The sequence below is a fragment of the Hippocampus comes genome, unplaced genomic scaffold, assembly GCF_001891065.2.
Source record: "Hippocampus comes isolate QL1 unplaced genomic scaffold, H_comes_QL1_v1.1 scaffold76, whole genome shotgun sequence".
NCBI classification, from domain to species: Eukaryota; Metazoa; Chordata; class Actinopteri; order Syngnathiformes; family Syngnathidae; genus Hippocampus; species Hippocampus comes.
In genome coordinates, this window is record NW_017805277.1 from 852,565 (window position 1) to 877,838 (window position 25,274).

A 25,274-nucleotide genomic window follows, 5' to 3' on the forward strand; every position below is an offset into this window, starting at 1 on the left:
ACAGTTTACCATATAAACTGGTACCTCAAGTTACATACTTAATTCATTCTAAGACGCAGTAACTCAAAACATGTTCCCACTTTTGTAACCGAAATGAATCAAAAGGCAGCTAATCAGTTTTTTATATACAGTATTTAAAAAAAACATTTTATGTAGGCTGAAATTCTTATTCGGATACATTTATTAGACCATTAAATAATTTTTGCAACAGGTCTAATTGGTTTATTACGTTTATGGAAGCATTCATAGCCAGATAAGACAAACCCCAAACTGTTTAGATATATTTTTTAAATACTCAGTTCTTGGTACTACATTAATGATAGAGACAAAATCAATTTTTTATTGAGTCATAAAACAAGTCATCAGCTGTTTGCGATTTTTTTTTTTTTTTTTTTTTTTTTTTTTTTTAAACCTGCATGGAAAAACATGGAAAATATTGATGCCATAAAAAGCAAAATTAATGCATTTGTCTGGTTGCACTGTTTGTTTTGTGTGACAAAGGAGGAATTGTTGATCTGTGACTGCATTCGGTGAAGTCAGGTGAACAAATGAGCATTTGGGTCAACATCAACGTGAGCCGTACTGTGTTGTCTTTTGGGTGAAGTCACTGCACCGATAAACACTGACGAGCATCCTTCTCTGCTTACTAAAGCTTTATATTTTTAATTTGAAGACATTGTGATGTTTTATTTAGCTTTTGAAATGGTTTATTCAGTGATTTCAGAGCATATGCGGTCTGTTCATGTGTTTACGTCAAGCTCCCCCACAGTATCATGTACACATAAGGTCATGTATAAATAACTTTAAGGAATAAGTTATATTTTCGAGTATATCTGCTTCTGAGTTGCTTGTATGTGTTCCATGCAATTCAAAGTCACCCACAGTGTTTTGATTGGAGTTTATACACACCATGAAGATTTACCGGTACTGTATCCAAAGCACAATGAGACACACCATCCGGGCTTACGGTAAGTGAATTTCTTACATGTCTTTCTTGTGCACTTTCAAAGCGTGGTGGTTTCCCCCCAGTCTAGGCTTCTGACACTGACACATCCGTACTGCGTAATCCTGAAATACTGCATGTGTGCAACCGACGAAGAGGCACGATTCGGTGAAGTCTGAGAGTGGCCGTGGCTTCCGGATCGCGCAAATTTCATGAAACGCGAATTCCGTAGGGATCCATTTTGAAAATGTGTCGCACCTTGATTGTGAAATTAACTTCTGTCCCGGATCTGGAAGTTATCTTCAACAGTCACGTGTGGAGTTCATCTGCAGGCTAGTTTCAAGGAGAGTGTGTTTTTACAGTCACTTTTGAGTAAATGATGGAAGCGAAAATGGAAGTGCGGTTAAAATAACTGGCAGACTGACTTTTACAGTTTGGTTTGGCTCAAAAAAATAATGAAATAAGAATGACCGAGGGGTGCCCAGGCAGCTGACAGATGACAAAAGCTAAATTTTGTAAAATGCTCACCTCTGGTAATTGGCGAACTTACCCTAAATCAACTTTTCTGACTTTGGCACACAGGAGAATATGCCCGTGCACAGTGACACTCTTCAGGGAAATTATTTATTTCAGCGAGAGGTGTCTGTACATTTATCATTGCAGTGAATCTTTCTATGCACATTTACTTTAATCCTTCTGCTGCAGGACAAGTGGCCCTGTTCCAGAGGCATTTCATGGCCTCCACTGTGGCAGTTAATCTCCTTGTATTTATCGTCAAGGCTTGCTTGAGCCACAGATCACTTTGCACTCCATAAACGGAGTTTTTGTTTTTACACATAGTTGCTTCTTCAACAAACAATTTGACATATGTTTTATATAGAACTTATATGTAAGATGACATTTTCCTCCCTTTTTTTTAAAATTTAATGTCAGTCGTTAAAAAGAAAGATGTTAACTTGTGAAATAGAAATAAACTCAGCCTGGCTTTAAAGACAGGGACGACATCATTTAGCAAGCATTGTTATATTCACTATTATAAAATGTATTTTGAATATCACCACAGGAGGCCATTTTCAGTATTCAAGTGAAACATTTGTGCTCATATTGAAGGGCTGTGACAAAATGTTATCAAATTGTATCAAGCATGAGTATTTTCAAGCAGTTACAAAGAAAGAACAGTCAGTGTTAGATCCCTGTGTGTGTTTTGTGTTTCACCTGCACACATAATCACGTCCCCTGGACACACAGGTGGCATTATTGAGGCACGGTGATGGCCTGCACACGTTCCGCCGCTCTCTCTTGCATGCTGGGACCACTTTACCATCTGCACACGCACATTCAGAAGCCTGCAAACAGGGCCAGAACAAACCAGGTCATGTGAAAACAAGGCTGGATTTCACACATGACTGAATGCTATCTTTTTCTCGAATGGTAAAATTGTGCCTTCGGTCAATGTTAGAGTGAATTCCAAACTTACTGTTTGTACACATTTTAATATTCAAAGGAGATTAGGGAACCTCAAAATTCACATACTTAATTCATTCTAAGACGCAGTAACTCAAAACATGTTCCCACTTTTGTAACCGAAATGAATCAAAAGGCAGCTAATCAGTTTTTTATATACAGTATTTAAAAAAAACATTTTATGTAGGCTGAAATTCTTATTCGGATACATTTATTAGACCATTAAATAATTTTTGCAACAGGTCTAATTGGTTTATTACGTTTATGGAAGCATTCATAGCCAGATAAGACAAACCCCAAACTGTTTAGATATATTTTTTAAATACTCAGTTCTTGGTACTACATTAATGATAGAGACAAAATCAATTTTTTATTGAGTCATAAAACAAGTCATCAGCTGTTTGCGATTTTTTTTTTTTTTTTAAACCTGCATGGAAAAACATGGAAAATATTGATGCCATAAAAAGCAAAATTAATGCATTTGTCTGGTTGCACTGTTTGTTTTGTGTGACAAAGGAGGAATTGTTGATCTGTGACTGCATTCGGTGAAGTCAGGTGAACAAATGAGCATTTGGGTCAACATCAACGTGAGCCGTACTGTGTTGTCTTTTGGGTGAAGTCACTGCACCGATAAACACTGACGAGCATCCTTCTCTGCTTACTAAAGCTTTATATTTTTAATTTGAAGACATTGTGATGTTTTATTTAGCTTTTGAAATGGTTTATTCAGTGATTTCAGAGCATATGCGGTCTGTTCATGTGTTTACGTCAAGCTCCCCCACAGTATCATGTACACATAAGGTCATGTATAAATAACTTTAAGGAATAAGTTATATTTTCGAGTATATCTGCTTCTGAGTTGCTTGTATGTGTTCCATGCAATTCAAAGTCACCCACAGTGTTTTGATTGGAGTTTATACACACCATGAAGATTTACCGGTACTGTATCCAAAGCACAATGAGACACACCATCCGGGCTTACGGTAAGTGAATTTCTTACATGTCTTTCTTGTGCACTTTCAAAGCGTGGTGGTTTCCCCCCAGTCTAGGCTTCTGACACTGACACATCCGTACTGCGTAATCCTGAAATACTGCATGTGTGCAACCGACGAAGAGGCACGATTCGGTGAAGTCTGAGAGTGGCCGTGGCTTCCGGATCGCGCAAATTTCATGAAACGCGAATTCCGTAGGGATCCATTTTGAAAATGTGTCGCACCTTGATTGTGAAATTAACTTCTGTCCCGGATCTGGAAGTTATCTTCAACAGTCACGTGTGGAGTTCATCTGCAGGCTAGTTTCAAGGAGAGTGTGTTTTTACAGTCACTTTTGAGTAAATGATGGAAGCGAAAATGGAAGTGCGGTTAAAATAACTGGCAGACTGACTTTTACAGTTTGGTTTGGCTCAAAAAAATAATGAAATAAGAATGACCGAGGGGTGCCCAGGCAGCTGACAGATGACAAAAGCTAAATTTTGTAAAATGCTCACCTCTGGTAATTGGCGAACTTACCCTAAATCAACTTTTCTGACTTTGGCACACAGGAGAATATGCCCGTGCACAGTGACACTCTTCAGGGAAATTATTTATTTCAGCGAGAGGTGTCTGTACATTTATCATTGCAGTGAATCTTTCTATGCACATTTACTTTAATCCTTCTGCTGCAGGACAAGTGGCCCTGTTCCAGAGGCATTTCATGGCCTCCACTGTGGCAGTTAATCTCCTTGTATTTATCGTCAAGGCTTGCTTGAGCCACAGATCACTTTGCACTCCATAAACGGAGTTTTTGTTTTTACACATAGTTGCTTCTTCAACAAACAATTTGACATATGTTTTATATAGAACTTATATGTAAGATGACATTTTCCTCCCTTTTTTTTAAAATTTTGGAACAGATAAAAGAAGTACACGGTAATTTAAAATTGCAACTCAAAATGACCAAATATGCTTTGTTACTTTTTAACGGGCATATTACCACCCCTCATTAATGCAGTGGTTAACTGTGGGAAATTTAATCGTAGTAAAGGGACTCCATGTATCTCTGTCGACTGTAATTTGATAGGTTAACAGGGGTGATGACTGCATACCTGTTCCTAATTCTATTTTGCTAACAAAATGAGACCGAGATAAAGACAATTAACATCTCATAGCAAAATGAAAATGGACTAATGAGGACGGTAGGTAATATTTTGAAACAGATAGCCAAGAAGGAAAGTGGAGGACAGTCAAAACAAAAGGAAATCTCATTTGAAACATCCCACGAGCTTGGCTCATTATTCTGTGCGCATAGACTTTGGCCTATGAGGGCAGCCGGCAATGGAGCAGGCTCCAACTCTTTGCTTGATTAATGAGGAACTGCAGCGGAGAGGAAGAGCAGGAGCAGGAGGAAGCAAATGCTCCAAAAGAACTCCCAAGAAGCTGATGGGACAGCAGGGAAGCATGACTATGGAAAAGCACCCTGAGGAGTCAACACGCAAGAGATCGCAGCAATTACCCCCCCACCCCTCCTCCCAACCCCGCATACAAAAGTTTTGCCGAATGTTTAGTTGATCTGACAATATTTACAGAACAGTCACAATTTCACAAGCATTAATGAATTTGGAGGTTTACGCATGAAATTAAAATGTAGGCCACTTAAGTGCCGTGCCACAATTCACAAGAAACTATGCACACATCGGTAAGAGAGGAGAACTGACCTTTTTTTTTTTTTGAATGAATTTGGAGGTTTACGCATGAGATTAAAGTGTTGGCCACTTAATTGCCGTGCCGCAATTCACAAGAAACTGTGCACACATCGGAAAGAGAGGAGAACTGTACTTTTTTTTTTTCCAGCCCAAAGTGGGGGGGGGGGGTGGGGAAGCATGATGGACATGACAAATGCCAAATGAAATATCACAATTCAATTTAATAGATTCATCTGTAACGGTGTCAAATAGAATTGTACAGTATTGTTTGGAAAGATGGAGTTTATATCTCATTCGAATGGCTACCAAACATCGTGTTGTATAAGCGTCTGCACCACTCTCGACAAAAATGATTATAGATATATTTACGTTTTACGCCCACTCATTTCAATCAAAAAAACTACACGCGCCAGCTGATAACATCAGAAAACTCACAGCAGTTACAAATTAGTGGCAGTCCACCTGTGTTTTATAAACTGTGACACGCTCCGTTAGCCAGCAGCTATTCGTGGCTTTTTCCAGCCTTATATGAGCCGTCGTAACGTTGGCTTCTCAAGTGTTTGAAGGGGCTGCTGCAATGATTACGATGACAAATAAAGTAGGTCCAACTTGAAAGCCTATAAGGACATGCCGATCTTGGATAGAATGTTTTCAGCTTTGACCTTTTCCATGAGAGCGAGGCTTTCGAAATGAAATACCTGCCTGAGAATTCTGCACCACAGATGCATGTGAAGGAGCCGGATGACACTTGAACGCATGTCCCGTTTGTACATAATCTGTCACAATTTTCCTTCCCAATGAATTCCGTGCAGGTTGTCCCTAAAACAAAGGAAAAAAAAAGATTGACAAACAAGAAACAGAGCGATAAAAAACATTGCATGATGCACTAAAGTTGACTGCTTTGTATTTACATTTTTCCCCCCAAAATGATTGATTATGCAGAAATAAAGAGTACACATTGGTGGTGGAGATTAAGAAAGAGTTCATTTTAAATGCAAGTTGTTTATTTTTTTTTTTGTTTGCTTTACAAATGACAGTGGATCTGATAAGAAGCTCAGTTCTGACTAAATTGATGTGTCCACTGAATAAATCACTGGATCCTATTTGGAGCCTTGCATGGTATCTTAAGTTAGAAATTCTCACACTAACCTTCTAGTGGATTTTTTTTTTTTTTTTTTTTTATGATTATACTTTATTGATCCCTGAGGGTGAATTCTCTTGCACTCTGAGGAGAGACGGCAGAATGTGGCGGCTGCACAACTGTGTCGTGACCCTGAGTATTTGCAAATTCAGGGTCTTGCCCAAAGGCATCTCTGCAGTTCATCTTTCAACTGCAATGGGTCTTGAACCTCCTACTCTCCGATCCAAAAAATCTTCCACACTGTGCTGCTGCTCCTTTTATTCTAAGCAATGATGCTGTGCAACAAGTCAAGCAAGACTTACCAAAACATATTGTAGATGTATATGATAGCGATAGCTGAAGAGTCAGTTAAAAAAAAAAAAAAAGGTATACAGTAACTGTAACACGAGCTATATTAAAAGCACTGTAGTTTGTCAATGTTGTGTCGCTGCATTCACTCTATTGAGCAGTGAATTTCATGCCAAATAATTCTGAATTTTGCTGGGCTGTAATCAAAGACCTTCCGTTTTTGTTGGCAGCCAGTGATTTATTTTCAGACTTTTGATCCAGTTTGGTGTGATAATCCTCCAAAACCAAAAGTTGTTTCATTGTCACATTCACTGTCCAATATTCCTGCACAAATTTGGTAGCTTAAATAAGAAAATACAGCAACAAGGTCATCAAAATGCATCAGAGGGACGAATGCAGGCAGAAAGAAATGAAAGTGACATTTATTGGAGCTGTTATCTATTTCACTTTACACTTCATGTTTTTTTAAAAGCTAGTATGCTAAAAGTGATGCTTGGGTTTAGTTTTTACCAGTAAAATGTGGAGGACACAGACATTTATACGTCCTGTGGTTCGATTCCGCAGAGCCGCTACTCAAGCACACCCCTTTGTTTTTACAAGGACTGTCCAAACAAGGGTCAAATTTTTCACAAAACCTCCCGGAGTAGCGGTGGTGACATCGGCACGAGTAAGTCGGTTCCCAGTTGTCTGTTTGACAGATACCCCTCCCAGAACAAAGTGGGACCAGAGGGGAGGCCTGGCATAGTTGTGTCTTGACCAGCACGTTGAGCCTCAAGCCGTGTTTACACAGCTGAGTGTTTTTGTCATGCAGAGCAATGAAGTAGTGATGGCCCGGCTTGAGCCACTTGCTCTCCACTTCTTCTCTTGTGTTTATGCGCCAAGGAAAAACGAACTGGTCTCTTGCTAGCCTGTCGGCAGAACAACTCTCAAAATCGTCTTTCGACACGTTGAGAAGGCTGACGCCGTATGACGTCAGTGTCTCATCGGTGACGAGAACCAGTTTGTCGCCATGCTGCAACTGAAGTGGGCAAATCTGTGGGAAGTTAAATGGTGCACGAAGGTCATCTCCGCCATGGGAACCCCAACAGTCTTCAGTGGTGCCGCACGTGTTCTCCATGAGTGTCAAGTTCATTTGGACGAGGATCTGGTCCAGGTGCCACTCAAGTGCCACCAGTTTGCTGCAAACGGTTAGGCAAAGGCTCTTGCGGACCATGCAGCTCACAAAGATGGTCATCAAGAAAAACGGTGGCGTCTTCATGTTTTCTGCTTTTGTCGGGCTCCAGGAAAGAAGAAGCGCCGGGGAATACCTGGGGGATGATGACAGAACATTGAATGAATCATTTGGAGATGACACCTCCCACAACATTCTCAAAATTGAAATAAGTATCTGGGATATGATGGAGGGATTGTCTCACAGCTGGCTTCAGAACTCAACTTGATTTCTACAGCACTTTCAACCAGCAATTGCTGCAAACAAAGTGCTGTGCATGGAGTAGAAATCAATATCGTGAAATAACAAAGACAGTGAAAACAGTATATTAATAACAGAAATCAAAAAACATTTTTATCAATGAATAAGTATTAACCAATTAATTAATAAATCAATCAACTCATAGCAACACAAAGACTGCAAATACCATCAACAATAGAAGAATGTGGAGCCAGAGGCCAGAGACAGGTATGTCTTAGCATGTACAATTTGTTACTCAAGCATAGAAAAGTGAAAGAAAAAAGCAGATCAATGAAAGGTAAACCAATTAAAATTCAGTAATGCGTCATAAAAAAAAAAAATCATATTCGACATCGGTTGTGCATCACGGAAATGTGGTAAACCTATATGTAATTTTCCCACGTTTTCCTCAAAAATAAACCAACGATCTGTATTTGTTGAACACCTTTTAATCATGTGCAACTGACAATCACTAACAGGATTGCATTTTGGAAGTAACTTCCCCAACATGGCCACTTCAATAACCCGCAGCATCTTTTGTTTTCTTGAAATAACTTCTTAATCCGCACTGTATTTCTATAGTATTTCTTTTGCCTGAATACACCTTTAATTAACTGCATGGTGAGCCAAGTCAAGCGCAACTACGGTGTGCGACAGACTAAACGCTGTAACTCACTGGGGTCCAATAACACAATGGCAATCAATGTGTATCTGTTGATCGAGCAATTGTTTGTTTGTATGTTTGATCATTTGTGTGTGTGATATTCATATTTATTGTCTGTCATTAGCTGGAGGCACCACAATAATGGTTTTCCCTATTAAAGTTTGGTGATTTTTTTTCCCCCCAAAGTAGAACATGGGTATTTAATTAAGCATATGGAGTAGGCCGTTAGTCACAATCTCTATACAAAGCCTCCATTGTTGTCCCCTAAAGGTAAAGAGCCATTTTTTTCTGAGCATGGGGCTTATTCAGTTGTGTGGGGTTAGACAAAGAAAAGATTTCCTGAAGTGGAAGACTATCAATCACGCTCTGTGATTTTTGCAGCCCCTCTCTGAGTGTTTGAAATCCAAAGTGCAAGTGCAGGTCTTTGTTTGCAACATTTGCTTGTCTTGCTCACATCCGCACAATCGGGCCAATAATACTTGAAAAGGTTTTCACAGATAAAACATATTAGGGGCAGTGCCTCAGTTCCAAGCAAGCTGAAAAATCAAAAGAAGAATCGTATTTTGCCCATAGTTTTGTCTGTTTGCCTTCAAACACAGTGCACATGAACAGTAGGTAAAACATGGTCAGTGGGTTACCTCTTAATACGACTGCAGCTATCGAATAATGTTTTCAAGATCAAGTGTGTGAGTTTAGACAAGCACTGGACACAATGTGTGCAGGAATCTTGGGCCAAATCTAACGTGAACACTAAAGTAGGCGACCAGAATTCAGATCACAATGGGAAAAAAAAAATGCTAGTTTCTTCATGAACCCCTTCATGCACCTTGTAACCTGATAACCTGTCCACTGTAGTAACCGCTGTCCCTGAAAGGGTTCAAAATGCGTGAACTACTATTTAAAGGTCAAATTGAACACAGTACAGTTTTGTTTTGTTTTTGTGAGACCAACACAATAAAACATAAATGACACTTTTTTTTTTCTCCGATGCTTCATATGCTTGATTCTTCAGCTGTTCATGAAGACTCGTCATCTGAGCGCCTTCCCTACAGTGCTACTGACCACAAAGTGTGTCCCAGCAACCTCAGCTGATCAAACGTTGCTGCAGTGAGAGTGACAATGCCAGATAAAATACTCTTTTCTGCCACATCGATGCCTGAACCTCGGTCTCTGGCTGGGAGATGAATTAAATCAGACTACACAGTGTTTTAACCCTCAGGCCATTTTCATATGCGCTCAATTTAAAACAAAAAGTATCAATGCCTCCTTTAAAAAAAAAGAAAGAAAAAAAATGAACACTGACTGTGGAACTGCAGTATCAAGAGAAGTGATGAATGCAACAGCAAATATCATTATGAAGCCCGGGTGCCACGTGTGAACAGCAGGCTGCTTTTCATCCAACAGGTTGATTCCTTTTTTGTTCAAATATAAGACGATAGGATAGGACTGTCAAGTAAAAGGCCTCCCTCACCTTTTTGGATTTTAACTCTTGACACAGCAGGAACACAGATTCAGAAAGTTTAAATGTAATTTTTCCAAGTGTAGTTTTGCCCCACTTTTTCAGCACTCAACTCCAAAATGAGTGTGTTTGTGAAAAGGCTCAGTTGATTAGAACTTTTCACCAGACTCGGCAGTATATTACTGTGTGCTTGATTGAACACCTGTAGTCGTCACGCAGAAGCATATCCTGTGCCAATGGTTAATTTTTGTCTCTAGTTTGGAAAGGGATTTGTTCATGGTCAGTACAGACAGCCAAGCAGTTCAGCTTCATTTGGAATTTAAATCAACAGACAAATAAAATGGACAAATGTGCATTCCACAGATTTCAAATTTGGGAGAGCAGTAGATGGGAAGAACACTTGTCGCCGTTAATTAGAAAAGGAACCATATATACTAAGTTTACTTTTTCATGGAAACTGCAGACCTCAGTATGGATTAGAATTTGATCACTCTTAACCCTAATGTTGTACTCGGGTCCGAATTAACGTGTTTTCAAGTTTAGGTATGTAAAAAGTACCATTGTCTTTTTTTGTACTGAAACGAGGCTTCATCTAATCCTCAAACATGACAAATTTAATGCAATAAAATCATGACTGGTACTGTACTTCTTCAGGTAACAAACAACTTCCCTATTCTGTACTCAACAAAGTTTCAATAACACCCGGCATTATCGTATATATTGTACAGCCGCTGCAATTCCAATGCATGTATCCCCAAGCTGGCCACGGCAACGATGGAGCTACTCCAAAATCAGAGAGGGAGCTGGGACACAAAGAAGACACTTTTATATCCCCATGCACAGTGACATCAAACTAAAAACATCTACAAGCAGCATGAGTAATGGATGAATGCCAGAGGAGACACTCAGACCACAACCTTATTTTTGGCCAGTATCTACCAAGACGACGACAAGGGTCATGTGAGGCCTTGTGTGTTGTATGTTCAGTAATACGCTCGATCCAAAGACTGACTATAATGAAATAATAAAAATATATGCTCGTTCTTATTGATTTCATCATAATCGCAGATTAATACATTTGTGTTTATGCGACTCTAAACCACAATCACCAACCTTAATTGGTTTTAATTGAAAATGTCAGTTCATGAAATCACAGGATATCCACACTGATGGATAGCACCTACACAATGAGACCTGAGATTGGTATTGATCGCGATTAAACTGTTGGAGGAATACTTCGAGTAATAAGGGCCAGTGGGTTAGAAGCAAAGTCGGGAATGTGAGAGTCAAGTAATTGTCTCATGTTAGCGTGATGCTTTCGTGAGGACTCTATTGTTCTGGGATGCCGAGCACCTCGGTGCACAGAAGACAACAACGTAAATCCTCTATTGACCGGTGACACCGTGAGGAAGACACATTATCGCATTTATTTGGATCGCTAACATATCACTTGTTGTCATGCTATGTGACAAAATAGAGCAATCCATTTCTATTGATATTTGACTGCTTTGTGGAAAACGTTTGAATTTGGACATTTTAACAGCTTCATCAATAATGAAAAACGTCGTTGAAATTGTACCGATTGAGTGAAGATCTATAAATAGATCTTAAACATTCTCCACTCTTCCTTTTGAAAGTGTGTTTAAAGCACTACAGTCATTTGATGACTAAACACTGAAATTTATTGTTATTTTTTTAAAGTTGCTAAAATAAATAGTGTTGGTCACATAACATCAAACTGGAACAACAGCTGATACAAAAATACAGTACAATGCAGGAAGCAATGAAGCTGCTGACTCAAGAGGGGTAACTAATGACACTTCAATTAGCGCACACAGGTGTAGCTCCTACAAATTCAGTCGAAAGCCATCTTGGTGCATGGTAATTTCTCATCATGATTGACTGCTGCATGAACCGAATGTTAGAATGGTGTTCGTTGGTCTGCTCTCTGGACTGCATGTGCAGTGTCCCTCATTCTCTATGGCAGCATGTGCAGCAGGCTCGACAGAAACGAATATCCCTTCATGTAGCCAGCTTCCCTCTCAGCGCAAGTCTGTGGCTTTTCTGTCATAATAAGGTCTCCAGAAAGCCTTCATTTATTTATTTATTTTCATTTGGGGCGGTGCGGGGTGGGGAGGCAAGAAATCACTTCCAATGCCGGTTAGATGCTGAAACCATTCATTGTAGAAGGGAACGCTCACAAGGAGGCGGATGAACTTCATCACCATCACGTCACTCTGTTCTAAAAGTCCAGCCTTTTCTTTGTGTAAAAATGACACAATCACCGAGAAAATCATTGGATTGTAAAATAAACACAGGCGCTGTAAATCGACTGGCACAGACCATAATTTCTCTGACCACTAACTGCTTGTGTCTTTCTGATCTCATGTTTTTTTTTTTTTTTTTTAATACATATGCCCCGCAGTCAAAGAATCATGAGAATGGGCTTGATAAACACCCATATTTAATAATTCCAGTGAACTACAATCCAAATTGATGTCCAGAGTCAGCTGCAAGCCATTGATGCCTCTGTGCAGCCATGAGAAAAGTCATTCGCGAAGCATCACGAAGCTACAGCCTGTGTCACATTGACGATCACTTGTCCTCCCTGTGAGACTTTGTGTAGCATCATTTGATGTAAGACTGATGAACATGTGAGTTATTCAGCCTTGAACAGTAACAACTGTCTCGACTTCACTGCTGAAAGGCTTTTGTTGATTACAATGGCAAAACTGATATTGGCCATATTGGTAAATCACAAACAAACATGTAGTATTCCAAGGCCATGTGTACGTGAACAACCCTGAAATGGTTGCCAGCCAATAGCAGGGCACACAGAGACGAACAACCATCTGCGCTCACACTCGCACACCGCGACAATTTAGAGTTTTCAATCAGCCTGCCGTGCATGTTTTTGGAATGTGGGAGGAAACCTGAGTACCCGGAGAAAACCCACACAGGCCCAGGGAGAACATGCAAACTTCACACAGGGAGATGGAATTAAAGTACAGTTTAGGTCATTGTACACATTTTTAACAGAATTTCCTTGAGAATTCGTTTTTTTATGTGTGATGACTATGACTCAGTTTATGAGGAGGACCAAGATGCAGACATGAATGACCAACAGCAGCTCATAATGCAGGATAGCTTATTGTGCGATGGAAAGATGCGGCTTGATAAAAAGTCTCCTGGTGTTTGTGTGTGGGCTGTTATAGGGGTGGAAGTCCAGGGTCCAGGCAGGGAGTAAATGAGATCCAGGCGTGAAAGGGATCAAAACAGGAGGCAGACTGAGAATCAAATTGCAAACAGCATAGGATCAGTTGTCGGGAATTCAAAATAGAGTCTTTGACATGGCTGGATGCAACAAACTCAGTGACGAGTGCTGACGATCTGCCGCACGACTCCGACAACCTGGGCGTTGACAGTGAAAATCATGAATGAGTCTTGAACAAAATCTGTCAGCTTTGGTCTTCTGGTCCGTGACAGGTAGTGGAGGCCTTATGAAACGTTGGTATCCCTGCAAGTGCCTTGACAGAGTGAGATTAAACTCTTTGATGCCGACTTCTCACTGAAAAGAACGTCAAATATTGCCCTCATTTCCTCCATAACTGCAGAAGACGTTGCACATTTTGCTACCTTTGCCGACAGTCACAAATGTTTGCCCCTCTCAGTGGGGCAGAAACTGAACATTGTTGTCCAAAAACTACTGCAATTAACATTTGACAAAAAAAAAAAATACACGGCATGTGCCCATAGCTCGATCATACAGGCCTGGTCCCGGCACAAACAAGTCTTTAACTGATAGGGATTGTGCTGCTAGTGTAGAAAGTCCAACTGTTTTACAGGAATGCGAGGTTTCACAGGGCATAATTAGTTGTCAGAAAGTCAAACGAGAGTCTTGTAGATAGCTGGATGCAATAAACTAAATGATGAGTATAGACAATCTGGCAGCATGGTAGACCAGCCTGAGACAAGCAGCTCTAGCTGCTTGCTGCCACCATCACGCCTGTGTCCAACGTGCAATTAAACAGACACAAAGCACAAGCAGAAATGGGGTGGAGTTCAGAATTAGAAGACAATGGCTCTGGCATAATTTGTTGTTTTAGCCATGTTATAATGACCAAATATACCTAGAATGTCAATACCTCCCAGTTCCGGGAGGATAATGGAATATAGCAATTAAAATCTAATGGGGCAAGGGGTCTGGGGTGGCTCTATTGATGCCACCAAACAGCAAAAACAGAAGAAAAAAAAATCCAATCAAAAACTACATCTTAAATAAGACCCAGCCACTTTGCAAAATAGTTTTTCCTTGGTCCATGTTCCAAATGCATGTGTAAATCAGTTTTGAGGTTCCTTGCGTTATTGCTAATGTGCAATATGCGTGTTACTATTTTTTGTTTTACTTTGTCACAATACTGTGAAAAAGGGCACAAAAATATCAACGCAAGCAGTGTGCTTTTAGTCGTTCACTGCATTCAGTAAAGGGGTTTGTGTCGAAGGCAGTTGTGCTTTTTTTCATGCTAAAAAAAAAATTAGCGGACTGTATATGTCATTATATGAAGAGATTATGTTAAATTTCACTTTTTGATGATGCACCTCCGTGTGCTCGATTGAACAATCCACCCATACCTTTTCAACCGCTATTCCTGTTCAGGGTCAAATGTAAGCTGGAGCCGCACCCATCTGATTGGTCACCAATCAATCACAGTGCACAGAGACAAACAAGCATTGACATTCACAACTATTGGCAATTTACCAGTCTTCAATGAACCTACTACGTATGTTTTTGGACTGTAGTAGGAAGCCGCCAGGATAAAACATACGCCAGCAGGCAACCTTCACTTAAAAAGGCCTCAAACTTTTGACTGTGAGGCAGACATGCTACCGCCAGTGCCATCAGGCAACACGCTCAAACAGTTGGACTATTTCTGATGTAATAAGTGACACCAAAGTGATTGTCAATACTTTCTACTGCTGAGTCACATTAAAAGCGGCTGACACATTAGTCACAGGAAACACAGCATTTCACAGTGAGTAAATAGTGCCATTGCTCTTCCAAAAAGAATCTATAAAAAAAAAAAAGACATTTTGACAGTGGATCAGTTTGAAACATGGCAGAGAGTAATGGAACGAGAGAACAGTTACAACAAGCTGTGACAAAAATCATTGCAGGCGACACTGTTCAATTTTAGTGAACTTTTGGGTTGTCCAACTGACAAAGATAAATTTGTTGCTCTAAGTCTGAAAATCAATTGAAGGATGTGGCTGGTATAAAAGTGAGAACAAATATTCTACAGCATCCATCGTATCTAACTTCATTTAGCAAGAGCGTTATTAGGCATTCAAAATCTGTGGCATTCCTGCCCTGGCAAAGATGAGGACCTGGTAATTCCACACATGAAGAACATTAACTAAAACTAACAAACATGAATAATTCTGTGACGTTTGAAGATGTCAATTGATTTGACAGGTAGAACGTTGAGAACCGCCATTGCACAATGTAACGGTCATTATGTCATGGCCATGATTTAAAAATACAAGTAACTCATGGAGCGCAAAATGTCGAAATAATAAATCTTGTTTAACTAACTTAAACCTTAAAGGCATAAGGTTTCAGTGAAAAAAAAAAAATCAAACTGTATTTGTGTTGAATTTCATTCTGGAATAGTCACGATAAAACGGTTTGGCCTTTGGCTTCCTGCTGTACTTTCTTGTTTCTTTCTTTTCCTAACTACATGGAACATTTCAAAGAGCATGTTTCCAAGACTGAATGCCTAAAAGACATTTTGAACCATTGACTAAATTAGGCTTGGGCCTCAAGCGACATAGCTTCACCTAAAGCATTGACTTCACCATTGTGACATTCGCATGAAAAACTCTTCATTTTTGGTTAACTCACAATGCTTTCAATAGCCCCCTCGTGGTGGCAGCCACTGTGTTTCTGTGTATATCTGGCACTCCGGCCAGAGAGCCATTACAATATAATGCCCCCCCCTTTCGGGTAAATACAATATATCTTCTATTTTTTCTTTCAAACACATATGCCTTTTTGGTCTCATTATTACAAAATAAATAAATAAATCATTAAAAAATAGAGCCAATCTTTGAGGCGGCACAGTCGCATAATCATGATTTAGCTTTACGTTGTACACTCACAGACCAGAAAATTGCTTTGTGATTTTCAAACAGCTTTAGGCACATTATTGCATCAATTACAGATTAGATGTTTAGTGTTTTTGCCAACTTTGCAGAACCACTGGGTAGGAAAGGTTTACAAGCGTCACAGCTTTACCATACGTAACGTTTATAACCCCTTAGTTGCATGATACTCCTGCAATTATGGCATTCAGTGTTGAATTTGAGCACATATAGGCTGTCACTATATACTTCATTCAGCAGGTGAGTAGTTAAGACTTGAAGTACAGTATCTGTGTAAAGGATATCACACCCAGAAACGCAGACGGCTTCTCTGAGCTTGAGTTTACCTAAAATGGATTGATGCAAAGTGAAAAAGTGGTCTGTGGTCTGAGGAGTCCACATTTCAAATTGCTTTTGGAAATTGTGGACGTCGTGACCCTGGGCCTCAGGGGGGGGGGGACGCATCCGGACCGTTATGGACACAAGCTAACATATGTGATGGTATGGTTAGTGCCAATGGCATGGCTAACTTACACATCTGTGAAGGCACCATGAATGTAGAAAGGTACATCCAAGCAACGTCCTTTTCACCGACACTAGAAGTTTATTTCAGTAAGACACTGCCAAACCACATTCTGCCCATGTTAAAACAACGTGGCTCTGTAGTAAAAGAGTGCAGGTACGAGACCGACTAATACATCCCATTGAAACTGGTGTTTGTATCAGTTTGATTTGGAAGGAACTGAGAATTTGAGAGCTATGTTGCTTCTCTTGCACTGATCAGGGGTAAGCCTCTAGTTTAAAAAAAAAGTCTTCTTGAGACAACAGATTAGCAACACACCCGGCCGACGTCTGGGTCTGGACCCTTTTTACAAAGGCGAGGCCGAGGATTTAGCATGTCTGGGTAATCTGACGAGTAGGGCCATCTGCTAGTGTATGCAGAGCAACACTCGTCTCTGCTTGTTGTCAATCAGACAAAGTCTTTGCTGGTCGAAAACATGCTCACCATTAAGTCGAAAAGGATCTTCGCCCTGTGAGACCAACTTGCAGCACCATTTTGCAGAGTTTCTTATTCAGAGTGGAGATGTGTAGCTCCCCGGGGAATTGGACAGCTGAGCCATTTCGGAGTGCACAGGATGAAACTGTTGCTAGGAGATGTGATCAGACGCTGAAGACCGGAGGCGTGCCTGCTTGTAGGGGAGAAACCCTCTGGGGCACAACGGGGCGGAGATACAGCCTGCCTGATTGATTATTCAATTAGGCTTGACTAATTATTCAGCTGGCAAGCCAAGCCATCATCTCATGTCACAACTCAGTAAATAAAAATTTGTTTTTGTCATACTATATGAGAGATTGGTTTGCACAACAAATACAAATGTGGAGCATAAAAATAAACCTGAGGACCATTGGCTATGGTTTAATTTAATCAGATGACTGATGTTATTTCTTACTGTGCGATACATTATTGAAGGTAAACAAATTAAAAGTTATGCACGGTACATGCATGCAGTGCATAAATTGTTTTGTCCAAAAGATTAAACCAGTTTGCATAATCATACTTTTATATATTGGATTGGCAATCCTGAAACAATTTATGTTATTGTATATATAGATTATGATATCTGGAAGTGGAAAATCCAAGAAAAAAAAAACAAAGAAACAAGCAAACAAAATGAAATAAGAAACACCGGTACATTTTATTGCTTATTTCTTGGCAGGTTTCTGAAGGAAGAAAAATAACCCCTGCAGCAAAGTGAAGTCTGTGGAGTAAAAGGCTGGTCCGTGATGTCACAATAAATTTTTCCTGACAGTACAACCCTCCACCCGCAAATATGACAGTTTTCTTTCGTGATACTGATATAGTGATGATGTTAGAGCCAAAATAATTAGGCAAAAGTGAATCCTTTTTAAGTGGAATTTATTTTCAAGGATATTGAACATTTGCATTAAAATATAGTTTGGGATATCCACATTTTTAGGCAATTTGTACTGCCTGTCTAATCCGTATTTCGAATAAATTTAAGAACGGTCACAAAGTAGTGTGATATCTGTTTCTTGTTATTTGTGTATTTGAGGGCTGGGTTAGTTGAGTAGGGTGTGACGTCATAGTTGGTCCATGATGCCACGATAAATTTTTCCTGACAGTACAACCCTCCACCTGCAAATATGACACTTTTCTTTCATGATACTATTATAGTGATGATGTTAGAGCCAAAATCTTCTTCTTCTCCTTTCGGCACGTCCCTATTCAGGGGTCGCCACAGCGAGTCAGTAATTTCCATCCGCCCCTGTAAACCGTCCTACGAACTCGCATGGTCGTCTTGGCAAAAGTTTTACGCCGGATGCCATTCCTGACGCAACCCTCCCCATTTCTCCGGGCTTGGGACCGGCTCTGGGGAACAGCGCACCCCCAGGGGAGGGCACTGCCCCCCAGCGGCTGGGTTGTAGCGTTTAGAACGGATTAAGGGAATGAAAAAATAAACTGCCTCTTTTTGTTGATCAAAAAGCGAACAGACTATATCAGCGACTGTGTGCATCCTTGACCACATTGAATGAGAGCCAAAATAATGAGGCAAAAGTGAGTAATTTTTAAGTGGAATTTATTTTCAAGGATATTGAAAAATTTGCATTGAAATATAGTTTGGGATACCCACATTTTTAGGCAATTTGTACTGCTTGTCTAATCTGTAGTTCGAATAAATTTAAGAATGGTCACAAAGTAGTGTGATATCTGTTTCTTGTTATTTGTGTATTTGAGGGCTGGGTTAGTTGAGTAGGGGGTGACGTCATAGAGAGGAGACGAGCCAGGTTGAGGAGTCAGTCTGAGTGTGGAGCTCATGGGCGTGAGTTGTGGCCAGCAGCAGCTCCTGTGAATGTGTTTTAATTACTGCCTCTTTTTGTTGATCAAAAAGCGAACAGACTATATCAGCGACTGTGTGCATCCTTGACCACATTGAATGGCATTACTGTACGTTGACAGCATTGTTATTATTATAATCATCATTATTGTTGACTGTGTAGAATTATTTTCATTTAAATTTTTCTCATCAGAAATATATCTCATTCTATAGTAGGAAGCCACCAGGAGAAAAAATTGTTTTTCAAATGATTACTCAGTACACTCTTTTGGGGGGAGAGCGGCCTTTCTCTTCCTCCGCGTGTGAGACGAGCCAGGTTGAGGAGTGAGTCTGAGTGTGGAGTGCGGGGGCGTGAGTTGTGGCCAGCAGCAGCTCCTGTGTGTGAATGTGTTTTAATTGCTGCCTCTTTTTGTTACGGTAATCAAAAAGCAAACAGACTATATCAGCGACTGCGTGCATCCTTGACCACATCGAAGGGCATTACTGTCTGTTGACAGCATTGTTATTCATACCTGTCAACTTTTTGGAGCGCCAACCTGTATTAAACTCCCCAAAAAAATCCTTATAAAGAGCAAAAAATCCTTATAACATACCAAAGCATTTTATATGTCAAAATAACAGCAGAAAAAAACCCAGGAAATATGAATGATATATTTGTTTCCTTGTAGAACTTGCTTGGACACTACCGAAGTATGCAATGAATACTCTGCTGTTTTCAACTAGGATTTACTGGAAAGTTACCGGAATGAAAGCATTCGAGTACACTAGCACCATTCTGGGAATGTTCAGGAAAGTGACTGGGATCAATAATACTCATTGTAAGGTGAAATTCCTCAACATCCAGCAACACAGATACTTGAGTTAAACATGTCCTCTGGAGAGGTCCTAAAAGTGCCGGAGGTGAGGGGGCACTAAAGGTGATTATAAATACCTTCAACAACATATTGCATTGTTTCTTGCATTATTATAATCATCATTATTTTTGACTGTGTAGAATTATTTTCATTTACATTTTTTTCTCATCAGAAATATATCTCATCCTATAGTAGGAAGCCACCAGGGGAAACAATTTTTTTCAAATGATTACTCAGTACTCTCTGTTGGGGGGAGAGCGGCCTTTCTCTTCCTCCGCGTGTTTGTTAATTTCGGATGAAAAGGATGTTGGTTATCCAAATACAGGCTGGAGTCAATGAACAGTACCTTCGAAGGGTTTAGTTTATTTTTCTGCAGTTTACGAATCGATTCGGGCTCCTGAGGGTTTCAGATTTCAGTCAGGAAGCATAGAAAAAACACAGTCGTGAGATTACATAGAGACACTATGGTAATGAGAGGCGGGCAGTACTGCCCCTTATGTAAAAATCAGAAACAAAGAAAGGTCGATGCAATTCGATCTTGGCATGTTGGAAAAGTCCAAACCTCCCCTGCTGTGCATAAATCCCGAGAGAACAGTTCCTCCTCGGGGGGACTTGACGGAGGTCGCAAAAGAACATACTCGGGCGCTGTTAATCACTTAAGGGAGAAGAAGGTATACACTTACACTACATTCTTTGTTTTAAGTGTTTAAACAGATGTTCAAGAAAGTGACTGGGATCAATAATACTCATAGTAAGGTGAAATTCCTCAACATCCAGCAACACAGATACTTGAGTTTAACATGTCCTCTGGAGAGGTCCTAAAATTGCCGCAGGTGAGGGGGCACTAAAGGTGAGTGTAAATACCTTCAACAACATATTGCATTGTTTCTTGCAAATCCAACTAACAGAGAGGAATAATTCCTTAACATCTCCTAAATAGAAGCTCAAGTTATTAAACAAGTTTAATATGATATACAGAGACTGGCATGTTTGTATAAAACGTACAGCAATTTCAAGTGATCTCTTTTATCGTCAAATGATTACTCAGTACTCTCTGTTGGGGGGAGAGCGGCCTTTCTCTTCCTCCGCGTGTTTGTTAATTTCGGATGAAAAGGATGTTGGTTATCCAAATACAGGCTGGAGTCAATGAACAGTACCTTCGAAGGGTTTAGTTTATTTTTCTGCAGTTTACGAATCGATTCGGGCTCCTGAGGGTTTCAGATTTCAGTCAGGAAGCATAGAAAAAACACAGTCGTGAGATTACATAGAGACACTATGGTAATGAGAGGCGGGCAGTACTGCCCCTTATGTAAAAATCAGAAACAAAGAAAGGTCGATGCAATTCGATCTTGGCATGTTGGGAAAGTCCAAACCTCCCCTGCTGTGCATAAATCCCGAGAGAACAGTTCCTCCTCGGGGGGACTTGACGGAGGTCGCAAAAGAACATACTCGGGCGCTGTTAATCACTTAAGGGAGAAGAAGGTATACACTTACACTACATTCTTTGTTTTAAGTGTTTAAACAGATGTTCAAGAAAGTGACTGGGATCAATAATACTCATAGTAAGGTGAAATTCCTCAACATCCAGCAACACAGATACTTGAGTTTAACATGTCCTCTGGAGAGGTCCTAAAATTGCCGCAGGTGAGGGGGCACTAAAGGTGAGTGTAAATACCTTCAACAACATATTGCATTGTTTCTTGCAAATCCAACTAACAGAGAGGAATAATTCCTTAACATCTCCTAAATAGAAGCTCAAGTTATTAAAGAAGTTTAACCCCCGTGCAATGCAGGTACACTTCATGTACAACTGACATGCGTTGTGTTGTGAAAACGAATGCATGCCACAGGTTTAAACTGTCATATTGCCGAGATACAGACTCAGTATGCTGGTCTCCCTGTCAATTATGGCACTTGAAATGGGTATCTAGTTTCGGTCGGCAGAATCTTAATGTTCTTGGAACTCATAGCAAATGTTCGCCGAACCAATGCGGGCGTAGAAACAAGCAATAACATTGTACAAAAAGAGCACCGTGGCATTGTTTTCCATACAAATGGTTTTGCTGGCAAGCATGAGTGCCACTTTGCGCTGTTGTACAGTGCCGCGCCTCATTAATAAATGAGAAAAAGAGTTGCACGTGTCTATGAACTGACGGGACACATGCAAACTGAAGTGAAACAGTCGAACCGAACGGTGATAGCCGTTCCACCCAGTACCGACTCGCACAGCGGCAAGCAAGGTGACTGACAGGAGAAGGAATGAAGCAGAAATCACTACATTCTTTGTTTTAAGTGTTTAAACAGATGTTCAAGAAAGTGACTGGGATCAATAATACTCATAGTAAGGTGAAATTCCTCAACATCCAGCAACACAGATACTTGAGTTTAACATGTCCTCTGGAGAGGTCCTAAAATTGCCGCAGGTGAGGGGGCACTAAAGGTGAGTGTAAATACCTTCAACAACATATTGCATTGTTTCTTGCAAATCCAACTAACAGAGAGGAATAATTCCTTAACATCTCCTAAATAGAAGCTCAAGTTATTAAAGAAGTTTAACCCCCGTGCAATGCAGGTACACTTCATGTACAACTGACATGCGTTGTGTTGTGAAAACGAATGCATGCCACAGGTTTAAAACCCATGCATGGCATGCATTTGTTTTTGCAACACAACGCATGTCAGGTGTACATAAGTGTACCTGCATTGCACAGGGGTTTTGATATGATATGCAGAGACTGGCATGTTTGTATAAAAACGTACAGCAATTTCAAGTGATCTCTTTTATCGCTCTTGATGCACCAGAGCTGTCATATTGCCAAGACAGACTCAGTATGCTGGTCTCCCTGTCAATTATGGCACTTGAAATGGGTATCTAGTTTCGGTCGGCAGAATCTTAATGTTCTTGGAACTCATAGCAAATGTTCGCCGAACCAATGCGGGCGTAGAAACAAGCAATAACATTGTACAAAAAGAGCACCGTGGCATTGTTATCCATACAAATGGTTTTGCTGGCGAGCATGAATGCCACTTTGCGCTGTTGTACAGTGCCGTGCCTCATTAATAAATGAGAAAAAGAGTTTTACGTGTCTATGAACTGACGGGACGCATGCAAACTGAAGTGAAACAGTCGAACCGAACGGTGAAAGCCGTTCCACCCAGTACCGACTCACACAGCGGCAAGCAAGGTGATTGACAGGAGAAGGAATGAAGCAGAAATATCCCTCACAATTTCCACTCATCGAGTGATAAGTGAAAGTAGTATCGGTAATTATCATGACAGGCCTCTCAATACACAGTACGTGCATAAACTGAACAAACTCGCACTGCTCCAAATTTAGCGTTTGTATCTTTCAGTGAGAAACGGTGCTCTTTGACAACATTCCAATGATGTGTCACAAAATTGTGCGGAACACTGGAATGAGTCAAGTCATCAAAAAAAATAAAAATAAAAAAAACAACCCCCCGCCCCCACCACACTCATTAAAGAATAACCATATGTATGTGACAAAACACTACTATAGCGTACTAATTAGGGAGCTTGGGAAATGTTGTCACAACAACTAAGCCAGTCTAAATATTTGTAATCTTGCAAGGATGTTGAAATCATCCTATACTACTGATTGTAAGAGGGACCCCCCCCCCCACGCTCCCAAAAAAACCAACCGATCCAAGATGCATGTCTATTTATTTACATATATGCAGTTGACCTAACGAGATTAGTATTGTTTCACAGGTCAGTTCACTTTGAAATTCATTTCTTGCAGCCACAGAGCAAGATTCTACAGTACCGGTATTCAAATTCAGTTGTTCTGAGGCTGTTTTGACAGCTGGTGTATGAGGATTTTCCACAATGGTCCCTATTCCTTTCAATGAAAAGTCAAATTCACATCCCGCGCTGTGCCACTGCAATCACTTTTCTACCGAGTGCTGCTGAGCAACAGTATGAGTAGAGGGCAATTTGTTGTCAGGCGATTATTGAGGTGAAAGCGGTGCACTTTAGATGTCTAGACTAAAAAACTGCACGTGGGCAGATCAAAAATGCATATTTTTGTCTAAGGAGTTTGTATTCCAATTTTTCAATGAGAGAACTTGTTTTTCTTTGTGCTATTTACAATTTACAAGTATGATCCCCCCAAAAATCTGAACGACTCAAATTTATTGGTCAAGTATGTAAAAACATACACAAGGAATTTACTTTCCCAGTTACAACCATCCAGAGGAACATGAACAAAGCAGTGACGAACTTTTGAGTTAGGTCTGTCAGTTTGTGAAACTCATTTGTGGGTGTGGATTCACGAAACAAGAAAATGCAATCGTTACTACCTCTGAGAAAAAAACCCACAACAAAACATAGCATTACGCGAAATAGTTTACAACGGTATACCCATGGTTACAAGGTTAAGAGGAAGACCAGTATTAATCCTCTTGAATCCTACTGTAGTAGCTTTCTGTTTGCAGATCATGATAGACCGATTTGGAGCTGCACACACCTCTCACCGCACTCTTTCAATTGTGATGGCACAAATAAGTTGCACCGCCGCTGTCGATGAGTTCAATCGTAAAAGCTAGCAAAACGTATTAAAGTTAATCAGTGGAATTTTGCTTATCTGGTAAGCTGTTAGGAGAAAACGATGTGCTCAGAAAAAAAATGGCTGCAATTTTTGAATCAGCATGCCAATTTTAGTTATCAGCATAAAAATACCACTCAACAGATTTTTTTTCAAATTGTTCCCCGATGTTATTTATTGAAGTTTAAGGCAAGTAAAGCCTGGTAAATAATTCTAAGAACAAATAATGACCAAATTCTGATGAAAAGGGGCTTCTTGTGTGTATCATTATCAGTGTTGAACCCTGTGTTAAAGCTGTGTCACTTTAAAACAGTAATTAAGGATCAATTTTGGGGAAAACCCTTCTTATCAAAATACATGACTATAAAACATGTGACCTTAACATTTGATAGATTTCATCTCCAGTGCTTTTCCTGGTCAAAGACATTTAAGATGGCGAATTCGGCTGGCTCCCCCACTGTGGTTAGATTAATGAGTTGCCCTTTGGCTTGTAACGTTGGCAATATTTCCTGGGGCTTAAGGCCTCTTCATTAGGTGTAGAAATGTTGACCTTCGCTGCTTTTTTTCTGATGAGAATGTATAACCCTCAATGGCAAGCATTTATCTGTATAGCACTGCAAACTATTTGCATCATTCCACCATATTCGGAATGAAAAAGGGCTTTCACGTTTGACCTTGTGGTCTAAAAGTATGCGGTTATTTAAGCTGTGATTTTTTTTACTGCATATTAACTCCCAATTATACGCTGAAGGTCCTGCAGTGGA

The 25,274-nt window shown here is 40.2% G+C and overlaps 1 protein-coding gene across 1 annotated transcript in view; it reads right to left on the reverse strand.

The window, feature by feature from the left end:
• The window catches only part of eys (eyes shut homolog), a 172,694-nt gene that overhangs the window by 125,493 nt on the left and 21,927 nt on the right, over positions 1-25,274 (reverse strand). Inside the window, exons 2-3 of the mRNA XM_019870330.1 lie at positions 7,027-7,823; positions 5,790-5,906 (exon numbers count right to left, since the gene is read on the reverse strand). Coding sequence (XP_019725889.1) covers positions 5,790-5,906; positions 7,027-7,774 — 865 coding nt within the window. The 5' untranslated portion in view covers positions 7,775-7,823. The remainder of the gene's footprint in view (positions 1-5,789; positions 5,907-7,026; positions 7,824-25,274) is intronic.